Below are 24,157 nucleotides of genomic sequence, written 5' to 3'. Positions count from 1 at the left end.
ACCTGAGCCACCACACCTGCTAATTAATTGCTTCCCCACCACTGAGGGAAGACAGCCACGTCAGAGCTCAGCTCCAAGGTGCTGCTCTTCTTATTCCTCCATACTGATTGATAAACAGCAGAGATGAGCTCTGAAGAAAACATGCCATGAGGATCTTACACTTTTAATTATTTTATCACAGCCTTCATGTACCATTTTTTGGATATTATTACCCTGGAGAGTGTGCTAACAACCTTAAGTTGCTGACTAATTAAGTTTTGGTATATTCCAAGGCTGGTTTTTGCACACTAATTAAATTTACAGGCAGTTAGATTTGACGGGTACTATGGTATCTGCCAACGTGCCTTCATAATCAGTTAAATTATTAAGTCTGAGGCAGCAGCCCGTTCCCAGGTGTGCAGGGAAGCACTGTGGCAGCGGAGCTGCCCCAGGAGAGCAGCAGCCTGTGACCCTGTGCTGCAGGAGTGAGGGATGCATGGGTGCTCTCTGCCTAGGAGAAGGCAGAGCTGCAGCAGGGGCACCTCCTGTCCCCACACCTGCTGGGGACACACCAGAATTCCCACCCAGCTCCAGCCCTGAGAGGCAGCAGAGGGGCAGCTGAACAGCCAGGAGTGCTCTGCTTACCCCTCCTGCAGTCCCAACAACAGCAGCAAAGACCCCCAGAGGCACATCTGCCTTGGGCTGCAGACAGCATCCCTCCCCCCCAGCTCTGCAGACCTGTACCTCAGTGTCATTTCAAAAGCCCAGGGCTCCATCACATTCCTGTCCTCAAATCCCCCTCCAGACCACGAGGCAGGAGGCCCAGCCCAGGCTGTCAGAGCCTCCACTGCCATGTTGGCAATCCCAACAGCCGGGAAAATCCCCCAAACCCACTCGGTGCTATCACACCTTGGGCCCTCTGCAGGCAAAACACTCATTTAGCAATCTATATGATCCATGGTGTCAAATGCCTCTCTGATAATTCCCTCGGGACAGCTGCTCTTGCTAGTTCATCTGTTAAATATCTCCAGAACCCAAAAGTCCTCAGGGAGAAAAGCAGTTATTTTGACTAACTGCTCCTCCTCCTCAGCTAGCTACTGTGTGAGCTTCCTCCCACTCAAACACCAGGAGCTGATTAAGACATATGGATTACCTCAACACTACCAAGAATTTCAGTTTAGAAAGTGAAATATTGACATTCTTAATATCACGTTTTACTTTCTCTTGGGAGCCCTTCCTCACACTGACACTGATCCCCGCTGAAACACAGCATCATTGCACAGACTGCAATTCAAGAGCCCGGCAGATGGCTTTTTCTGCGTGGATTTTGGTTGAAGTTGCTGATGGAGTCAACCCTTTACAGTTTCTTAATTCTACTGAGAAAACTACTTTCAAGTGGCTCTTACTTATGGAAATCTTTGGGTTCTAAAAAATTATTCAGTTCCAGATTAAATTTAGAATTTTGTCTTTTGGTCTTCCTCCTTGTTTAAAAAAATTATTTTGTAGTGTGTTGGGCCTCTTTTCAAATTAACATAAAATGAATGCACATAAAGAAAAGCCATAGAGGAAAATTCTGCACTTGGAAATCCCACATTTGGAAATCCTTTAGTAATACAAGTCTTTAAAGTAAAAACATATTTCCCATTTGTAAAACCTTTGAAAGATTTACATCATTCTAACTAGAGGGAAGGTGAGGTTTTGTTTTGAACTGGAAATTAAACTAAATATAAAATATGCAAAGCTTCCTATTAAACAAAAGTCCTGAGTTTGGACTGGCCCTGCTGGGATCCCACAAGCTCCCATAAAGCAGCATCACCAGCATCCCCCATTCATTCATCTCATTTCCTGAGTTTCTATTTAAGATTGATGGCCTTAAGCTGCAGTAATGTATTTAACCAAGTCAAGAAGAAAATCAGAATGAACCTCACTGACCTTTTATATCTAAAAGTACTTGGCAGATGTATTTAAGTTAACCAAGTGTGAACTCGCATTAAATACCTCAAAAAAACCCATAAACTCTCTGACTCTGATTTTTCTTTTTAATCAAACCTGTGTGAAGAAACCTCTATTTATTCTATAAAAAATACAAAACCCTCAAGGAATACACACCTCTTTTCAATAAACTAGAGTGATAGACAGCAAAAGGTTCAGATCCAGGAGACAACCTTATTTCAATACAGTAGCAGTCAGTGCTACAGTGCCCTGCACCCATGAGAACCAACTTATCCCACTGCTAATGGTTTTTTACAACTCTACCCCTAGAAGGAGAGCTGTAGCCCCCAGAACCGCTTGTAGCTGACATTTCTAGTGCTCTGAGCCACCGTTTCTGAGGCAGTCACACATGAAAGAGGCAAAAGTGATTGCGAGGCTTTATGTTTTGATGCCAGCCATTGGTTTGGAGTCAGTGAACCAAGAGAAATTCACATTGAAATGTACTGAAACAAACAAACTAGAAACAAGCCTGAGGCAAAGAAAAGAGGCTTTTATATATTAATTATACTTTGGTTTTGGTTTCTGCCTCGAATAGCAGCTATACAGTGAAATCCAGCAAGCACTCAGGTATTGCAGAAATGTGCAAGTCAGTCAAATGACCTTTCAGCATCAGGCTCAAACCCTTCAAACACGGGGAAAGCTTGCTTGAGGCAAAGAACCAGCGCTCATCTTTGCTTTGCTGATGCAAATCCCCTTTCCCTTCCGAGCAGTCCCTGATCTTGGGCAGAGCTGGCCCTGAGAGGGACATGAGGAGCCCTTTGCTCTCAGGAGCTGCGGCCCCCCCGGCCAGGCTGTCCCCACCGCGGGACAGTGACCGGACACCGCCGGCAGCACCGTGACCCTCTGGAGGGCAGGGCACGAGCACAGGGGGGCAGAGCTGCCAACCCGAACTTCAGGAGCTCAGCCTTGCTTTGAGCAAGTTGAAAACGACAGAGAGCAAAGCCCAACAAAGCTGCACTCCAGCAGGGCTTTGCTTTTCCATTCGGTTCATCTCACCGAGATGCAACCGGCACCAGGCTGACAGCAGTACAACCCAGAGAGCCTCTTTAGCTACATTACAACGACCCCGTGCATTTCTGATTGGAATCTGCCCTTTATTTGTGTTTGCTGACAGCCCGAGGGGGGCATACAACGATGCTCATGAAGACAGGTGGGGATTCCAGAGCATCTTAAGCTCCGCAGGCACTACGGTGTCTTTCAGCTGGAGGAATTGTGCCCTGATGCCCCCTGCAGCCAACAAGCACTGCATAAAGGTTTTGCCTTGAACACACTGAGCTAAGCCCCTGCTTCTGCCGAGGAAAAGAAAATAAAAAAAAAATTAAATGGTCTGAATGGAAGCTGTAAAGTCAGGCAAAATTCAGTTGCTTTCCCAGCCCCATTTTATATTTAGACAAGAGATTCCTATTGTCATCTGCTTGACATTTTCCCTTCTAATCTCCTCAGTATCTCTTTGCTCTTCTTTGAGTAAGTCCCTGCCCCAGTCCACAGGCAGCCCAGTTTTTTCCTCTACCTCTGTGCAGAGTTCTTTACAAGTACCATTGGGGTCCAATTCACAGGAGTTCCAACTTGTACTTATTTTCCTTGTTCTGTAGTTCTCCACAAGGAGAAGGAAAAAAAAGGGGGGGTACTCACCCAAGGCTCAAGGCTATCTGGGAGCTGTTTGTTTCCCTTGGTTGGCTCTGGGCTCAACCAAAGCTCCTGTGTTCCATGAAGCAAGTTCCCCTTTTCTCCCAAGGCATTGTGAGGACACAGCCCAAGATTCTAAGCCAGGCTGTGAGGAACAGCACATTCCCACTCTCCACAAGTGCAGCAGCACTCTTCTATCCAGTTTGCAAGTCCTCGTAAAGCCATCCTCTTTGTAAAACTTTTCACTTTACTCTTCTCCTCCTCCTTCCTTCCCTCACCCATGAAACAAACACCCTTCATTCTTTTACATAGTTTATAACCGTCCCAGTTTTTTGCTATGCCTTGGTTCACGTTTTCAGTGGTTGCAATGAAGTTAATCTACATCCCCCAAACTCAGTGAGTGTGTGCAGAGCCCAGGAAACCCGATTTCCTGAGCAAGAGCTTACAGCACAGAGAGAGCCAGGCTGTGAATGAGCCAGGTGCAGCTCCAAGTGTGCACAGCTCCTGCAAAGCTCTTGTATTCCACTTGTTACCATATCAGCCTTTCAACAAATGTACAGGATGTAACACTCCATACTTAGTTGGGTTTTTTCCTCCAGGTAGTACTGCAGTTAAAAAAGAAAACCAGCTCCTTCAAAGTTTAAACTTCTAATTCTGAACACAGATATCATTGACTCTTTATAAGAAGTCACTCTACTGTTTGCGTTTTGGGTTGTTTTTTTTTTTTGCTTAGTTACTCCAGTATGTAACACCTCACACATTAGCATCCTCCAGCACAGAGAAGCTACCAATGCCCTACACCCTATGATGCATTTACATGGTTTGAAGGTTTATGAAGACAAAGAAGCAAAAGAGGAGGTACAGCCTGCTAATTTAAGACCTTCCAACCTGGGTAATTCTTCTTGCACAGAAAAAAACAGGACCTTTGCTGTCTCTCAAGAGGAAAAGAAAATCCCCTTGTTAACACTAAGCCACAGCACTCAGTAAATAAATCTCAGTGCATTAGAAGCAGGGCTCACTTTCTAGGCTATCCATTCCATCACAGGACTGGGGAGAGAGGCCACGTGTGGGCTCAGGGTTTCCAGGTGAGCCTGTGGTGCCTGCTTTCACAGGAGAGCCTCAGCTCCAGAAGCAAAGAAATGAACAGGAACTTCTCTTCATTTAGGTGCTGGAATTTTAACTAAAGCTCCCTAAACTCCCCAAGGCATATTGTTTCCATCAAAGGAAGCCAGTGAGCATGACTGATAAATTTGATTTTCAGTGGTGCATAGGTTCTGCAGCTCTCATCAATTGCAGAGCAAGTCGTAGGAACTCAAGGCCACATTTTTTTAAAGGGTTGGTATTTCAAAATGTATTGCACTCAACAAAAATTGGGAGTTACTGTTCTTTGAAAGGTAGGAAGGCCTTCAGCACTTCTCAGAAGTCACACTGTGAATTTTTTCTATTTTTCTCCCTAATGTTTTGCCTTCTGGTTCAGAAAAGAAGACAGGAAAACTGGAGCCCCTCATTTCATTACAGAAATTGAAAAGAGAAGATAAAGTATGTCCTTGGAGAGAAAAACAAATAGTGCAAGGGAGCATCCAAAAAATGTACAAAACACAGGAAAAACACACAGTCTTTCTGGAGTGTCTTTGCTTCTGTTTCCCACAGGTCAGGGGAACTCACAGTGCCATTTTGAAACCCAAATTTATCCCCTCTTCCAAGAATCAATTTAGTTAGCAATCATCTCTGTATTAGTACTGCTAGAGGGATCTCACAATAAAGTCCTCTCTCTGTTACTACTGCAGAAATTAAATAGCAAAACTGCATTATCCATTGAGAGGTTTTTAGTGTATTTGTTTACCAAATGAGAATTACTTTTACATTTCTAATTAGGTAGCTCTTAACTAATATACAGAGAAATCACAGCAGCATATGAAGCTTTGCTATCAGCACAATCTTATTAAAGGAGAGCTTAAGATTTTAAGAAGAATAATAAATTAATCATGATAATGTGTTTTTAGATCATCAAATGCAGAATTCAAGAGGGATCTTTTTAAAAGTTCTTTGAATCAACGTATTTTCTCTGATGATGTCAGAGTTTTAACACAGGTTCAGTAAAAGAAAAACTTCTTCAAATGCTTCTGGCATTATTCTATACGTGAAAATTTATGAGGTACAAAATTAAATTATGCATAGTCATTCTTTCACTGTTACACAGGGAAAATAACTGCTTTAGTATTCAGAAGCTTTCAGAAAGTCTTTAACCCTTTCTGAGCTGGCACAGCAGAGTAAATGCTTGCTGAGGTGTAACAGGTCAGAGACCCCACCAAATCCAAGGAGACCTCAAGTGCTTTATCATCATTCTGTGATCCCCTGCAGAAGACCTTTTCTCACACAGTTTTCCAATGCAGTGCACCACCACAGAATTCAACTCAGGCATTTTAAATTAGCTGAATTAAACATAGGCATGGGCTTGTGACCTTTTTTTTCTGGTTTAGAATGCAGCTTGAAGGACTGTTGTCAGCATGGAGGGACAAAAAAGCCAACAGACCAAGGGACAGCATCAGTGATGCTTTTGCAGTAGCACTTGGGAGCAGAAATATCTGACTGTGCCATCAAAGACTATGGAAGAAAACAGCCATAATCTACAGTCTCACCCAGAGACTTCATTAATCCTTCTTGACTTAGGGATCCTTTAATATCTGTAGGAGGCTGCCACATTTTATTTTGTCAGCTAGCAATGCAAACTACACGGACCTGAAGTCAAACTGTGAAAGCTGAAACCAAAGGCAGACTAGATGACTAAACACAGGAAGAAAACTTATAACAGTAATTAAGATAAAATTATTTTAATGTGATTGCTGAAAGCATGAACCTGAGTTTCTCACATCTTATTAAAAATCCCCTGCTCCCATGGCAATTTCATTCCATTTACTTCACATGAAACTGCTTGAAGAAGGTACTAGAACCTGGCTTCTAGAAGTCTGTTTTTCAGCTTTGGTCTCCAAGAGTGTCCTGAGGAATACATCTGGCAAAAAGCTGTTACTGGCCTTCCCTGGTTCTTCACAGCCACAGTGATGACAGCAGACAATGGATATTTCCAGTCTTATCCCTCCTAACAATGCAGACTTAACAGTATTTTTGGCAGAGGCATCGTTCACATGCTCATGGTTGAGCAGAGTGAATTTTTTTGAAACAAAACCAATTTTTTCCTAGCTATTTATGAGTATTACCACTTTTGCTTTATATGACCAGATGTACACACTGTTGCCATTTTAGCAACATCCAACCACAGTGCTCCAGAAACTAAAACACAAACACTCATTACACAGCACTGGGTTCTTCCATCACAACAAACTTCTTCTCCAAGAACTGTCTCTAAATATACCTATTACATATATATATTTGCTTCTGCAAACTGACCAGGCCAGAACTGAGATGGCCACTAAGACATGGCCAGGCAATCCCATGTATTTTCCTGCAGAATGAAGTTAATTTGTGGATTCAGTCAGGCAAGCACAGTAGAATTACCAAGCAATCTTGACCCCTAGTGTAGCTCTTAGCCACTCAAATCATCACAAATCCATTAAAAGTGAATCACAAATAATATCAGTAATGTAGTTTTGCTTCTGAATTTTTTAAAAAAAAATTTCTGCCAGGAATTGCAGTATTTCTGCTCTTCTGTTCAAAGTGATCCCAATGTATATAAGTAATCTTAATTAATGTTCTGAGAGATTAATATTTTATCATTATCACTATGTTCAAAGACCACTTTAGGACAGGCTATAGCCCTCCAATTAGCACTATTAAAGTATTGCTTGTCCTTCATACAGCTGAAGCACTCAAGAGCTCCAGTCAAATACAGAAGAGAGACGATGCCAATTCATGGAAATTTAGTTTAAATGAGTCAACAATTCCAGCCTCAGATTATTTTATCCCCATTTTATACCTATATGTACTTGACAAAAGATAGCTGCCTACTGATACAGTCAAGTTCTGTTTTACAACTCCATTTAGGTTTCAAGTTGCAAAGGCAGTTTCACAGGCAATGCTCAGCTGGAGACCACCACAGCTTTGTTTCTTCATATCATATCTAACTGGAAGGCTTCCAAGGATAATTGTTGTTGAGAAAAGTATTGATTTGCTGCTGAGAATCTTAAAGATGTTTGAGGAATTGCAATCCCCCCAAAGGAATGGTCTTTGAAATAACAGTAGTTATATATTACTTTTCTCTTGTGGACCACAAAACTGCAATTAAAATTCAGATTTTGTATTCGGAAACAATATCATGGTATCCAAATGGATTAGCATTAGAGGGCTTTTCAAGTGGATGCACTGGAGGAATCTGCACAGCACGTCTGAATTCAGCCTGCACTAAACAATTTGTTGTGTGTTTAGTCAAACTACAGCCAAGGTGTCATTTTGGGGGAATTCCTGCTGCTACACCTCTTGACATGCTACCATATTGACATGCTTGACTTTTATTTTAATGAAGAGCCAGGTCCCTACAGAATGCAATGCAGCATAATTTTCATCATGGCACTACCTAGAGAAGGCAAAGATTCTTCCTGGGGATTTACTCTGACACATCTGTATTTTCCCCTCCACTTATACCCACTGCAATGCCTGAGGTGGAAGCAGGAGAGGGACCTGTCAGAGCCTCCCACTGATACCTTGGTTTCCTCCAGCTTGTGCTCTCACCTCAGCATCTTGTGGCACACAGCAAATTACACCAACGGGGAAAAACCAGCCTTAAAAGGCTTCACATTTACAGAACAAGCACACCCATCAGGTGTTCACCACTGAAATGGCAGCTGCTGCCCAGACGAGACCTTTCTGCTGCCACTCACCAGGACAGAGGATGGGGGGTTCCCTGCAGCAAGCGCCAGCACAACTGGGCACCACAATAAGAATTGTTGTTATAGGCTACATAAGCAGCTCTGATGCTTGATCCTGTGGGTTATGAGGTAATTAGCTGCTGAATAACCAAAATCAATGGATGTTTTTGCAGAATCACACTAAATAAGCAGAAGCTCGACACACAGAAGGGAGAAACAACCACATTGCTTCACAGTCGTGTTTTCTAATTTCTAGTTTAATTCCACCGAACTCAATAGCTTTACAGCAGGGAAAAAAAAACCCACAGCCTAGGGTTGCTAGTAAACCATATCAAATTACCTTGAAATTTGAAAGCTAAAATGAATACTGCTCTTCCTTTTTCAACATAATCAGTTAAAAGCCCTTCTTGCTCTCAGAACTGCATACACTGACACTTTGAACAGTTTATGGAATTCCACTGCAACCAAACTCCTGAAATTTCCTTGGAAATCATGTCACTCAGTGGCTTCCTGTCCTTGTAAACCCCACTTCTCCATTCAAGCTAAATCTATGATCTAGTAAATATTTTCAGATTTCTCTTCCAAAGCCTGACTCTTACACATATCCTTGCAAAAATCCTTCCTGTTTCTCCCTACATGACATCTATCCCATGCTCCCATCTCTCCATACACCTCTAAGTTGCATTCCTATTCATAGCCTTAAATAGTCTGCTTATCTTTAAATGACCTTGGAAACACTGAATCCCGTTGGCCCAATGAGTACATTCCATTGTTCCTTCAAAGTTTTCAGGTTCAAATATTTGAGTTCCACAAAATAATCTGTTTCATTACAGTCTGCTCCCTCCAGTGCAGCGTGGAAATTATGCATGCTACCAAGGATTTAACCTAAGCCTAAAGCAGGACTTTAAATGAATAGTACTCTACCTCAGGGAGGAACAGCATCATTCAAAACACTTGCATGCAACTAATAAATTATTCTTTATAAATTACATGTGTACCTGAGTTACCTGGTCCAGCCAGTATTTATAAAATATACTCCACAAAACCAAAAATGAACCCCAAAAAATCTACCAAAGTGACTCTGTATCTTACACACACAGAGGAATGCAGACTAATCAAGCTGAGATGGAACCATTCTTTTCAACACCAGCATATACTCCAATAACAGACATCCAATCTATGAGAAATGAAAAATAGAGCAAAGCAGCAACATAAATTACATCGCCTGAAATTGCAACAAAGTGCTTGCAGAGTATCAACAAGGGAAACATTAAATTCTTTCATCAGAAAGAATTTGTCATAGTTCATGACAAAGACATGCAAGCACTGATAGAAAAAGCACCTCTAAACAAAATGTAGCTACATAGGAAACCAAACTCAGACTGTTTGGGAAAGAATGGTTATCCAAGGAAGCCCATTTCTCCCCCAGCCCAGTCTTAATGGTAAAAGCCTCTTAAACACAAAGTCAGTATGCTTCAGAATTTGCAGATGGGGTGAAGTAAGTGTCTCACTGCTCACAGTCAAGTGACTAATTTTAAGATGTGCTCAGACCCTGCTCTGGCAAAAAAGAGACTGCCCAGAGTAGGGATGGAACAGTTCTCCATTCAAGGGACACATGCCATGAGGAGCAGAGGGAAAGCCCACCATTTGAAAATGAATCCATGCTTTTTATCAGCTCTGAGTTTGCCCCACAGCTTCGAAGTGAGGGGAAGCAGGGCTGTCCCCTCCCCAGGGCTGTGCAGCCCCAGTGGCACAGGTTTGCTTGGGAGGAGGCCACAGTGCCCCTGCCCACCCCCAGCAGTGTCAGAGCCTCCTCCAGGCCCTGCATTTATCATCTTCCCAGGTGGGCAGTTCCTTATTTGTTATCCATTAACATTTGTAGAAGGGACTCAACTTAGGAAAAAGTCTTACTTTGAATTAACTGTTAACAACCTGCACACAGAAAGAACAGAGAAAAAAAAAAAATCTATATATATTGCAAATACAAATTGGGCTCTGAATACATCTCCCCCTCTAGGCAATTATATGGGTAAATCAGCTACTGAAGAAATGAAGCAGTTATGCTAAGTCTATTATTGCAATAGAATTTTTTCCAGAAACAGTAAATTACTCTAAGTATTTATCATAATCTGTTATCTGCAGAAAAAAAAAAAGTGAAAACTAAATAAATTTATGGAAATGCATTTGCCTAATAATATTTACCAAATGACACCATTGCCTCTGCTGCTTGTAGCAAACTCAGTCACAGAGGCTAAAGACAGGTTTGCCTTATTAACACAGCTCTCTCCCTGTGTATTTTAAGTACCTCAGAGCACAGTACCATCTGTGTGTATTCTACTAATGAGCTACTTCTTAGACTGTGGAAGGCTGGCCAGCCAGCCAACACCAATTACTCAGATGGAAACCTCCTAATTTTTAGGCAATTAATGAGCTCCTCTCTCACTTTACATAGACGCTTCCTCTGGTTAATTCTCCTGGCATATTACAGCATACCCTACTCTGAAGTTTCTCAGAGAAGAAAATAAAAGAGAGGAACATGGAACATGACACAGCTCAGTCCAGCTCCCTAGAGCAGAGCCCAAACCCCACATGTGGGACAGAAGCTGGAGAAGCACCTGCTGAGACCACCCTGAGCAGGGGCTGCATCCCAGGGCAGCTGAGCCAGGGAAGAGGACTGTGAAAAGGAGACAGCTCAGCCACCTCCCTTCCCCTAAAGTGTTTGGGGCACTAAGAGACCTTTAATGGCACCTCAAAGGTCAGACTGGAAGAGCCAGTACCATGCTTCCACAGGACCACGGATGGTTTCATTCCCTCTCACCTCCCAGCCACCTGGAAACACCTGACACTGAGTGTCACCAAACGCTGCACAGCTCCACAGCTGGGGATCACCACGCACAGATGCTGATGCTCAAAATTCCTGAACACTTGGCAAGATGACTGGCTGCTCCCATCTCTTCCCTTATCTCGATGTGATTTTAAAAGGTGGGTCTTAAGGGGCTTTTAGATTATGCAAAAATAGAATTCCCTCTTCTGCCATTAAGAAAATATTTCTTAATAATCTATACAAAGTTTAAGGAGATCAAAATTACCTTTTACAGCTCCCTGTTGGAAAGCACCATAGTGAAGCATGGAAGGAGCATTAAATTATCTAAGTAACTACACTGATAATGCACAACTTTCATGTGCAGAATAAAACTATTAAAGGAGATCTGATTTTTATAAGTATATTATACTTATTCTTAAAGAGCAACCCTATGTGCAGGAAAGGATGCACTTGTCTTGCATAAACTTGAAAAACATGCCAATTGTAGCTGTGAAAATACTCTAGAGGACAGCTTTACTCAGCAGTCCCCAGCAAAAACAAACCACTTCCCTTTCTTGAGGATGATCACATTTACACACCAACAAGAGACTTAATGGAACATTTCAACTGTGTGTGACATTACCAAGCCATGCTACAATCACGTTGTGGAATTTGCATTATCTAAGTTCTCATGATCAAGTTACCCAGCATTTCACTTCTGGGGAAAAAAAAAAAATATTTTTCCAAAAGACAACTAATTACTACAGCTCATCAGGAGTCTTCCTTACTACAGCATGAAACAAGCTGGTGACACATTCTGCAAGTGGCTTCACACAACAGCATTCTGAATAACCAGCTGTTCACATGGGATCTGTATCCTTCAGAGAAAACCATCAATTAGAGCTCTTCATGAAGGACAGCAAATGGAACAGTTCATTTGTAAACGCTGCTAAAATGGGATTTAATAATGACCATTTCTTCCTCAGTAGAATTGTCTCCCTGTGTAAAGTCCACAACAGTTGCAGCCAGGCATCCCAGGTCACTGGATTTAGGTTTTATCTCCCATGCAGTAAGTCAGAGGTATGTTGTACAGTTGGAACAAAACCCTTTGCAATAAACACTGAGTGGTAAAGAGCAAATTTAATCATCCAGTGCAGATGAAAAAATCATAATGCTGTAGATAAAATGATGTAAAGTCACAGCAAATAGGAATTATGTTGACCTATATCAGAAGTCAGCCAAAAAGCTTCAGCTTTCAATCTGCTCCAATAAAGCTGAAATACTCTACTCCTAAGTGCATTTCTACTGTAGTCCCCACTTTCCCTAAAATTACAGATGTCATTTTGAGTGGAAATACTATATCCAATGTGCCATCAGTGATACACATCCTAATTTCCTTCCTTATGTCTAAGCCCACACCATTATTCACACCTCTCTGCCTTTATATAATAGGGCAAGATTTTCAAGGTCACAACAAAAACAAGTAATACATTCAAGAGCTCCAATTTTCAATAATTACTTTCTTGGATTAAGTTTCAAACTTTCTTTTCTAAACCACAAGTACCAGAGCAATTGTTTTAGAAACACCTGAAAGTTAGTTTATTTTCTCAGCAAAACACACTCTGCAATAGGAGCCTGCAAGCAGGTCCTGAAGGAGGTTCTTCACCAGGGAGGACTTCCAGAGAGCAGTGCTGATGGCCACAGATCCACCTGCAGCATGAAGCCAAGGAAGCTTGCAGGATCACTGGCTCCACTAAACTGCTCCCACTTTCTCAGTTTTCATATCTGCTCTGCAGTAAACCTGAGGGATTTGACAGAGGCTAATGCTTCAGGGAATCCCACAAAGAGTGGAGACCTGACCAGTCTGTGCTCATCTTCCAGCTTCTTCTTCTGACACCCACCTGAAGGATGACAGACATGCTGTTGTTCATCTCCAGGGGTACAGAGCCTGGGAATAACCCTGCCTTTGATTCATGTTCCAGCACTTTTCCATTGATTATTAAATGTAACAGTCTCAGGGAATTTATTGTTCAAAATGAAATTGTGTCACTGGAAAAGAAATTCTGATGAGCTCTACTCTGTAGAATGGGATTATATTTCTGCATTTTATCAGTAACTCAAGGACATCAATGATTGTATCTCACATTACACCTCTCCTTCCAAGCCCACCCATACATACATTTTTCTGAACATGTAACACAGCATAAGGGTGCATAAAGTGGCTCTGCACATTGATCCAAATAAGGATCACAGAGTGCATCAAGAGTGCCAGCAAAACAAAACCATAATGCTTAAATTCAAGAACAAACAACTCTTGCTGTCTTGTGAAAAGTCTGATCTGCTATATTAACACCAGTCTTCACAAATAATGAGTCAATTCTGTCTTGAACATACCAGAAAAGTAAATATCAAATGTTAAAAAATAAATAAAATTTTTAAAAAGCTGTGAAACAACTTTGCCCTCAAGTTTTATGTGTATTTGTACAGTGTGATGAAAGGACCTTAATTTCTTTAAATAAACATGAACATCTGGTTAGACTATACACTGAGGTGTCCTTGGACAAAGGTGTTTTGGGCTACTCACTCATCTGAGGACAGAACTGCAGTTCCTGGTACTGCTGAAAATCTAAGGGCAGCTACTTGGTGAGCACAGATGGAGCCCAGAGTGGCTCAAGTGCAGCTGAGCCTGCAGAGTCCCAGCAGCAAAGGAGCAGCAAATGTTCTTTAGGTCAGAACAGCAAATATACACAGAGGTTTCTATAAACTTGGTTACCCAAGAGATGTGATTGGCACCTGCTGGGCTTGAGGTTCCTCAGGTATTCCAGGTGTCATTTTACAGTGTTAAGTGGTTCTTCCTCTTCTTGTGTCCTCACTCCTCACTGGAAGCACAGCCAATAGCATACACAGACTTGTAATATTCAAAGGCAAAAGCTCTAAGCCTAAAACTAGTGCACAAAACCTGGAATAACCAAATATCTCTCCTCCTTTTCCTCTTCCATTTCTAGCTGACACATTTTTCTATCTTCTACTGAAAAATAACAGAAATTAAACAAGGTTTTCTCTATCCTGTGTATCCAAGATCATAGAAGCACATTTTATGCACATGCTTATTTAGTCTCAAATTTTTTTATAAGACAAGACTGCTTTCCTTGTCCTTGCCTAAGGCATTAGTAACACAACAAAACAGAGGGAAACATTTAATTTATCTGTTATTCCCTGCATCACCTTCAGTGTACTGGGCAACCTTAATACAGTTTTCTCTCTTGCTGATTTTCTGCCATCTGTAAAATGGGAATAACTATGAAGCAATCATTACAGACAAAAAGCACTCATATGAAATACCATGATACCAGATGTTTACTGAAAACATCAAACAGTCCCATGAAACTTAAAAAAAAACTCTGCCCAGGTAACAAAGTACAACTAGAACATGGAAAGTCAAAAAAATAATACTACCATCATGTTTCCAAAAAATAATACTACCATCATGTTTCAAGGCCTCTGCTATACAGCCCTAACAAACATTTGAACTGTGCACATGGTTACTGGAGGTCTAAACACCAGCACATCCCCCAGACACATGCAAGAGTGACACCCAAAATACTGTACTTTGAAACATAAGAAAGAAATTTGGGAACTTCAGACTTTCCCTTTTGCCCTGTTCAGGCCCCTTCACTGGAAGAGGAGCTGACATGGACCACTTTCCCTGCTGCCTTCAGTCCCAGAGGGGCTGGCAGGCCAGGGACTGATGGAGGTTCCTTTTCCTCCCAGTTTGTTACAGCCACAGGAATGAGACAGACAGATACAAAAACTCACATCAGGTACTGCCACTGCTCCAGTTTCCTTTGGAAACCAAAAACCACTGAGCCACGCTCCTGGATCATACAATCTCCTACTTATTCAGTTACTATTTGATTTTCCATCTAGAATAACAAATGAAATCTCAGCAGATACCTTTTTAAAGGAATCCTAATCCCTGAAAGATGCAAACCAACTCCACTTGTCTTACACTGAAGTGCCAAAAAAAGAGAAAAAATAAAAAGGAAAAGCAACTGTGAGTGAGTTTCCACAGGTCATATGCAGCACAGTAGAGCTAAAGTTCTGTAACTCCAAAAAGTGGAGAAAGTTTGAAACGAATCAAGCTAACAGAAATACCCTCATGCTGTCTCTGTTCCTGCCTGAATAAGGAAACACACAGGGAGGGCAAGTGAGAAGGAACTGATGGCAGAGGCTGGGAGACATGGGCAGCCTGGTGACCATGTCTTGGAAAGGCAAAGTGCTCAGGTCTGAAGATTAACTTGAATCTAATCTCTGTCTTCAGTGGCAGAGCACTGTATGTTTACATATCAGTATGTATTATAAGTACTAATCATGCTTCTTGTAGGAAAGAATCGATTGGGTTTGAAAGGGTTAGAGATTAAGGTGATAAATGTACCCTCTAGAGGTGATGCTGCAGCTCAGATCAGTTTTGCTTTTGACTAATAGATGGGCAATCATTTCTACAACAGCACACAACAGTCTCACACAGGTCTATGTGTTAACATTTGTACATACAAGCACTGCCCAAAACACATTCCTTCCTTCCACCACAGGTCAACAACTTGAAATACTTAACTCTGCACCTCCGGAGAAAGCAAAAGTCTAATGCTTCCTTTGTTATCTGTAAAACCAGCTTCTTCAAAATCTGGAATGCCAAACAAAATAAAACAAGCCCACAAATGCATCTTAATTCTCCTTTTTCCTAGTATTCACCATAGTGATCCCAACATCTCCTACCTCACAATTTTGCTGTCACTGTACAAGCATGCTACACTCATGGCAAAAAAAAAGTAGCAAATAAGTAAAAAAAAAAATAGAAATTTCTGATACATTGTGTTACAGAGACTAGCAACTCAAACCTGAAAGGCAGGTCAGTCAAATGACAAGCAAAGCTCTGAAGGTGAAAAATAAAAAGTTTAAATTTGGTGGACAAAGATATGAAAATGTGTAGCAATATTCATACCTCATTCAATCTAAGGAACCTTATTTCTTTTCCTTCAAATATATTCAGCAGGGTGTAAAACCTGCCTTAACATGTATTCAAGTTAGGAAAGCTCAAGCACCCTTCAGAACTGTTCTTGGTCAGGAGCTGACCCAGAGTGAAGCCATTACACCACAGATTCCTGAAAGCTCCTACAGGTCCATGTCCCCCCAAGTCACCTCTGAGCCCCTGCAGCACGAGGAGATGTCCCCAGGTGAGCAGGCATTCATCTCCAGCACGAGCCAACATGCTGAGCTTGAAGAACTGCTCTGGGTAAGTCTGCAGCTGTATTATTCATACTTTCATTTGAACATTATGGAAAACAAACCTTCCAAAAATGTTTTCATTAACAAGATGAAAAACAAAACATGCCAGAAGAACTCTTCTTGTCCCTTGGGACAGTCAGTTTCAGAGTAAGGACATCAACATAGGACACTCACCCTCAATGTGAGCATGCTGAAATATTGAAATGAGCATCTCTCTTAAAATTTCTAATTAGGATCTTAAAGAAAATAAAGCAAAGGCACCTTGACAAATCAGGGGATTTTCCATTTGAAAAGCCCTATTTTGGAGAGGGGAAAAAAATCTCAGTCATGATGGTATGTATTTTAGCAGTTCAGATATTATTAATGAACTTCTACATGCTGAATCTAGATGTAGAACAGATATCCAAACAGCTGATGATAGAGATACCCATTGCAAAATTGGAAGACTAAAGATTTTTAACTGAAAAAATGGCATTTCTTTCATGCTTTGCTTATTTCTCCCTATCCTCTGAAGATGCTACCTTTGTGATTTACTTCAGCAGGAAACCATTTAACTGTGTTAATTTATTTTATTCAACTACAAAAGGTTTCTCTTTTGGGAAGGAATCTTGCTTTAATAGTTAAGTATCAGCTCAATATTTTAATTGCTTAAATTATATATAAACTCGTTTTAAATGTGTGCAATAGCTAAAAATTTGAGTACTTAACTTTAAGTTCAAAATTTAAAGCTTGTCAAGTTGAGGCCACTAAAAAAATCCCAAACTTCTAGCAGGTTATTTATTTTCCTTCTTGTTCTTCTGTGTACATGCCCCTTCCTCCCCACCAGCACACAGACTGTAGAAATGCTGCCAGCTGTCCTCCAGCTGCAATGCTACTTTTTGTCTAGAGGAGATGAAACTAAGGCTGAGACCCCTGTAATGAGGTGCAACCAGAGCTTCAGAGCTGACTTGCTGGTAGCCCCCCGAGACCTGACTGAGCACAGGAGCCCAGCTCCTTGCTTCCCACTGATCCCAACAGAGCAGATGGAGAGCAGCCATGAACCTGTGAGCACACACAGCTGATGCAGGAGAGGCTGTACTTTCCTGCACCGATGACAGCTTAGAGCAGCAGTGATTCTGACTTTGTTTGCTGGAGCTGTGAATAACTTCACATCTTCTGGGAAAAGTAAGAGATCAGCGTGCACTGATGAGCACTGCCAAGCTCCCGTCTCCTCTGTCTGCACAGTATTTGCAGGCAGCAAAAGTCAAAAGCCTCTTTTGCATCCCTTGTATCTCAGACACGGGAGGGCTCATGGCCATGAATTTTACATCAGGGTCAGAAGTCAACTCTTCAGGCAGCTGCAACTGCAAACTAAAGCAAATGGCAAGTGTGAGCATGCATCCAGCAGCTCCTCTGGCCCACTCCAGCAGAAGCAGTGGACTTCAGAGTTAAGCTCATCTAGAATATCCCACTCCAGGCATAAATCCATGAGTTATCTCTGAAGTACAAACACCTCCACTTCTGTGCATGCCACAGTTTCTGTGGCCAAAGTGGTCAGGCAACACAGGAAGATTGATCTTCACAGAAGCGAGCAGACAGAAATTGTAGGCACAAGCAGTGACAACTGCAGGAAAGTGAAGGTCTCTGAAACATCTATAGCAGACCAGAGTAAGTCAGCTGCATGACATTTAAAAGGCACAAAATATCAAGCCAATAGGTTTTAAATTAATGTATTAAAAGACACTGCAATTTCAATGAGAATTTAAGACAATTTGACTATGTCCATACACAGCAAGGCTCAGTGCCAAGTCAAGCCCTCTCCCTCCCAAGCCATTTGTGACAAAGTCAGATGCAGGTGGAGGATGACAAGGTGGGTGGAGGATCAGAGACACACTTGCTTCTATGGCATGAATGCCTTTTGGATGCTCCCAAGGTAAACAGGAGCAGAAGGAAGGCTGGAATCCCACAGCAAATCCAGCTGACAGAGGAGAGAAGGCATGACTCTGTAGCTTGAGGGACACAAGAAATCCTGTCAAATTCAGTTCAGCCTTGCTCACCAGAAAGCACTCTGGGAAAGGTTCAGCTAACAGTGAGGTGAAAGGTGGTTCTATAACAGGACAGGCTGCACAGCTGGGGTGTGCTCACCTCGTGTGTGAGGCAGCGGCTGGCGAGACGCGCGGACACCGCGAGGTGAGAAAGCTGCTTGGGCAAAGGGACACAGGAACAGGGACACTGCAGTGGCTGGCAGGCAGTGCCTGCTTGTTTTGGTTCAGTTTAGAACATAAAAAGGCCTGGTTTGTTGCAATAAATGATCCTCTTCAGAGCAAGCAAGAAGGTCTGTGTGTCTTTGTTCCCCATTGCTGCACCGTGCCAAACCTGAGCCAGTTAAGCAGTGCTAACCTGCAGAAAGGCTCCTCAATGCCCTGCAGCCAGCAGCCTCACAGAAACCTTGGGGATGTCTGCCCCTGCTCCTCCACACAAGGCTGGCATGCCCTCCCGAGCTCTAGCATGCTCAGACGGGTATTTCAGCTCAGCAAATAATACAGCAAAAATAAATGGCATCAATTATTCACTAACGGAATTATGTCAAGTACGTCAAACAAAATCTATAAGCTGAAAAATGTTTTGCTTAAAAAAATGCAATGATTTTAAATTGGCATTATATTCCTTTCTATGATTATTCAAAGCACTATATATACAAAGACCTTGGGAAAAGAAATCACTTAATCCGATTAAAAGGAAATCACCTATCAGCTGGGAACCTGGCAACTCTCACATCTTCAATTCATTTGTATAAACTCCACCTGAAAAAAATACCCTTCCTAGGATATTGCTAAAGCTGCAGTCCCCATATTTGCTGTTTGTTCAGTTTTACTTCTTAAAGCAGGCAAAAAGGATGACCTGCAGTTTTCAAAAATGCTTCTTAATATTAAGAAATGCCTGTGAAACTTAAGTCAACATTACACTCACGCAGACGCTTGAGGCAAACTATTCTGTTCCCACCACAAAGAGCAATCGTTTCTCTGTAGACATGACAGATTTCTTCTGGAGCACTGGGAAGTTGCTGCCTCTAAAGAAGAATCTGATGAGCATAATTAAATTAGCTCACCCATTTAAATTATTTTGGCACCACATCTCAAGTGAGAAGCAGCCAAATTTGTCTTGCTACAAGCTTCTGTGTCATTTTTGCGGCGTTGCAGGGTACTCTAAATCTATTTGCAGTCTTCATATGCATCCCCGCTTCTCTTTTCCAAATAGGAAATACAGACTCCTAAATCTGTAACAAAGGGGAAGTAAAGGACATGAGAAAAATCTTTCAGCTCTGTTTTTCTATTCCCTTCCATGAGGATTGTTTCTTTAGCAATCTACAGTTCTATGCTTGCAGCTGGAGCACCATTTCATCACCTTCTGTTTAACATCTTAGATCTTCCACTCCTGACCTCTCTTTAATGACTCTTGCCTGTTCAGCCTCTGTTACTGCCTGCACTTGCTGTCTGGAGCTCTCATCCTCAGCTTTCTCCCCTTGGGTGTTGCAGTGTGCTGTAACTGGGCTCCTCGTGTCCAGGGAGGGTGCAGCTGCTGGCACCGGGCATGGGAACAAACGGGAGGGGTCTTTGTTTCAGAAAGCTCCAGAATCCATTTATTACCCCAGGAGGAGGGGTGGGATGGAAAAGAAAGACCAGGCAAAGGCAGGGTAGTGGGGTTTTTATAGGGTATTGCAGGGGGGAGTTCAGGTCAAGAGAGGAGTTATTAGCAACACAAGAGAGGTAAGATCAAATTCCTATCTCTGAGGAACGCAGGCATTCCACACTTGGGTTTCCACTCCTTGACTTTGAAGGAAAATTTCTGCACCAGCCTCTGAAGAGACTTTCCTAGCCAAACCCTTCCTCTCTTTAAGGCAACTCCAGTTTCACCTATAAAGCCCTTCTGGACATTCTGACCCACTCTTGACTGCCTCAGTTGAGTGATGCCTTTGTATTACCTGACAACAACACCTCACCTTCTCCTTGCTCCTCTTCAAGTCAGCTCTCTTTAGACCCTCCCTACCCCTTACACAAGATACATTCCATTATGTGATATTACACACATGCCACTCAACTCCATAATTGCTCTTGTACTTGACACTAATCACAATTCTGGCCATTCATGCAATAATTCTGTGCGTTGCTTAGAAAAAATGCCAGTCTACATAAGTCAGCAAAGACACCAATTTTGCTGGTTTATTGTTCTAGTAGCCCAAATCTGTCTTTATCATCAGTGTCAGCACCTTCCATGCACTGCTTCACACTGCTCTACATAACTGTCTGCACAATTTCCCTTCCCCTTTTAAGGATGCTCACCAAGCACAGACAGCCCCACACCAACAGCCAGCAAGACCCAGGACTACAGTACCCATCCAGATACTGCAGAGATCTGTCCACAGAGCATCCTTTGGGCCCCTCATCCACACCCCTCACCTCTAATCTACAGCTAAAACACTATTCCTGCTTCCAGACATCCTGCAGTTTAGGCTGCAGTGCAGCTGCCCACAAATAAACATTACATTCAATTCCCTTTTCTACTCTTTCATCAAGACTTCAGTGAGGGAAAAAAAAACCAAACAAAAAAAAACAAAAACCCAAAAAAAAAAACCCCAGCATGTTAGAGCTACTGTTACCTTATGGAAAATATGCTGACATTGTTTCTTTGTGCATTTCCCTGTCTGCATCCACCCACTGCCCCTGATCTTCCACTAAAACAATACCAACAGGTAAAGTTCAGAAGTCATTGGAACAATCTCTCTCTTCACAACATAATACTTAGAGAAGCCCCAAGCAATCAAACAACAGTCCTTGAAATTTAAAGACCTTTCAGAAAGGGTATCAAATTATTAGTTTTACTCCAAGTGCAGATATCACAGGAACAGAAAATTATTTCACACACAACATAGTGGGGAAAAAAAAAAAAAAAAACCAAAAAAAACCAGTTTGGTCCATGCAGCAACCAGAATGAGTACTGAAGGTGAAAGCCAGCTACATGATTATGTACTTGCAAAGAAACTATAATTTTACTTTATGTGCATTTTTTCCTCTTTATCTTATTCTCAACACATACTGGCACAATCAAATGAAATGAAAAATAACCACCTATTCACTAGTGGGTTATATTTAGCAAGAGGCAGCCTAACATATTAAAGCATTTTTCCCACCTGTATTGAACCTAAATTGATGCTGTCAACAGCTGCTATAACCACAAGAGTCAAAGCTCTGCAGAGTCAAAGAAAGCAGATTTAAAAAATCTAAGTCTAATTAAAGGTAAACTACCAGCTGAACGATGGTACAGCCACCAGCATGTCTCTTCCACAGTTGTGTGCTCCTGGCAAAGGAATTGCACAGACCCTTGCTTGCAGCCAGGTGCTGCTGCCTGGCATCAGAGAACAGAGGCTGTTCGGGTGCACTGATTGTGGACCTCACAGAGGGTTTCCATCCAGGCCAGTGACAGCAGTTTTGAAGAACAGAAGCACCATCACCCTTAGCAGAGTTTAGACCAAGACTGCACTGTAGCCAAACCCCAATATCCCTGACTGCTCTCACAGCACGAACTGGGCTCTGGGTACAATAACCACAACAAAAAGCTACAGGCTAGTTCAGTTTAGCAGCCTCCATTTACACTTTCCATCCCAGCAGAAAGAACTCAGCCCAGCAGCTGGCAGTTCTCAGAGTAACACTTCACAGCCTGAGATGTGACTGACATGTAATTCTTTTTAATAGATGGCCCAATACTTTTCTCCTCTGTTCTCAAGAAATGCAGAAATTAAACTTAACAAGAGCCACACCAACTGAAGCCAGCAATTTCTATTTGTACCTGCAGTGCTGAAAAACTGAAGACCTTGAGGGCAGCAGGATCATTGGAAGCCCTCACACATGTAGAGTATAGCACACAAACAGTGTGGAAAAACAACATGCCATCAAAAGTTTCAAAGTGCAACCTTTACCCTTACACACACCAGGCTGCAGCAGACTGACACCACTGTGTAGCACTGCAGCTGACCTACTTGTCTGCCCACTGTCTCCTAGCTTACTGCTCTACTCCCAGCTTACTTGAGAAACACAAAGAGTCTCAGGAAGTCACTCCTTTGAGAGGGCAAAGCTGCATGGAGTAGACATCACTTCAGGCTCAAGTACAGATAACCTTTATCCAGAGGAGCTGTCTACCCTGGAAGGAGAGATTCTACTGCTTCTTTGAAGAGTTCTGTTACTACTAGAAGGTTTCAAAAGCAGATGTAAACATGAACCAACTCCTACTCTCTTTCACTAACAGATTAATCACAGATTATCAACTCAGGAGAGCTCTTCCCAGTTAACCCTATATATGACCACATATCAGGCCAACAGAGCATTTTCAAAGATAACCTTTCAACATACAAAAAGTCATCTAGACCTAAAACTCACCACAGATCACATCCACAGTTAAGAAAATCTCTTAGCATGAGTAAAACACTGGATGTTAGAACACTGCCACAATGCCAAAGTCATTATTACCTTTGTAATACCTCCAGTTGAGGTTTCAACCTGATCAACATTTCCTTTTTTCATTTTTAAAAAAAAAAGAAAATATAAGGACACTTCCAAACAGCTTTCATTTACTAAGCAAACCATACCAGTTATGACTTTTCTTCCTTTTTTGGCAGAACAGAACAAGCAGTATATATGCAAAACAAAATGCAACTATCTAAAATGTTTGATTGCATGAGCATCAGGTCCAGATCCAAAAGTAAAAATCATTTTCTGTGACTTACCAGAATTTCTCTTTGACACGAGCTTCAAATTCATGCTGACTACAGTACAGATCACAAGAACCAAGAAAACAAGAGGCTTCATCTTTCACTTTCTGTGGCAGCTGAAATGCAAACATAGTACAAAGTCTGAATCACAGCTTTTCACTACAACAAAGCAGCAGCTACAGTTAAACATTTCTCAAAGAACCACAACAAGGCAATGGTTTAATGTAACAACTTCTCAGTTTATGTTTAGGCAGGAGTAGGAAAACATAACAGTTCAAAGTAACCATGTATGAATGATTTACCCAAACAAAAGGGTTGGTTTTTTTTAAATGACACCTGAAATATCATTTTGCTCTCAAAGAAAAAAAAAACCACAAAATATAAAAGTTTATTTGAAGTAGTATGGGTCTAATCTGGCAGATTTGTGTTATGTATTTTGTATGTTATTTTTGCATGTTATGGGAAAACCCTGATGGTTGTAATTAGCTTTGTCTCATACAAACAAGCCACACACTTAAAAAAATCGTATTATTCAGGAAAAGACTAGGTCATTCGTACAATCTCTTATCAACCTTACTTTTCCACTGGTGGCTCCTGTAGGAGCTCCTCCATTGTAGGAGCTGTAAAAGTTCCTACAATGCCTATAATTAATGCTGTTCCAGAAATTTCTCCTATACAGTGAGGTAAAGAAAGGTGAGCAACATTCAGAAATCAATACATTTAGGTCTCAGGAGTCTCACCTGTGAAGTTCACCACTTACTTTATATTATGTACATTAAAAAAGAAAAAGGGAAAAATCTAGTTTAGAATTTTATTTTTAATTTTATATAATTACTGGAACTAATTCTCTTTTCATTTACAAATTCCAGGCCATTTGAGAAAAGATAGCAAAAGCAAACTGAGGCTTCT

General features: G+C 41.7%; 1 protein-coding gene across 13 annotated transcripts in view; it reads right to left on the bottom strand.

The window, feature by feature from the left end:
* IL1RAPL2 (interleukin 1 receptor accessory protein like 2) overlaps positions 1 to 24,157 on the bottom strand; it is a 348,614-nt gene that overhangs the window by 312,416 nt on the left and 12,041 nt on the right. For 5 of the 13 annotated variants that reach the window (XM_053956032.1, XM_053956037.1, XM_053956031.1 and 2 more), the window contains exon 1: positions 3,604 to 3,662. Coding sequence is in view for 2 of the 13 variants with exons in the window: in XM_053956026.1 (XP_053812001.1) it covers positions 23,264 to 23,345 (82 nt within the window). In the remaining 11 variants the exon portion in view is untranslated. Of the gene's footprint in view, positions 1 to 3,603; positions 3,685 to 23,263; positions 23,365 to 24,157 lie in introns of those variants that run through there. The other 8 variants (XM_053956026.1, XM_053956036.1, XM_053956028.1 and 5 more) reach the window with 6 other exon arrangements.

The sequence above is a fragment of the Vidua chalybeata genome, chromosome 14 (assembly GCF_026979565.1).
Source record: "Vidua chalybeata isolate OUT-0048 chromosome 14, bVidCha1 merged haplotype, whole genome shotgun sequence".
Taxonomy (NCBI): Eukaryota; Metazoa; Chordata; class Aves; order Passeriformes; family Viduidae; genus Vidua; species Vidua chalybeata.
The sequence above is the reverse complement of the archived record's forward strand: the minus strand, read 5'-3'. Positions and strand labels throughout refer to the sequence as shown.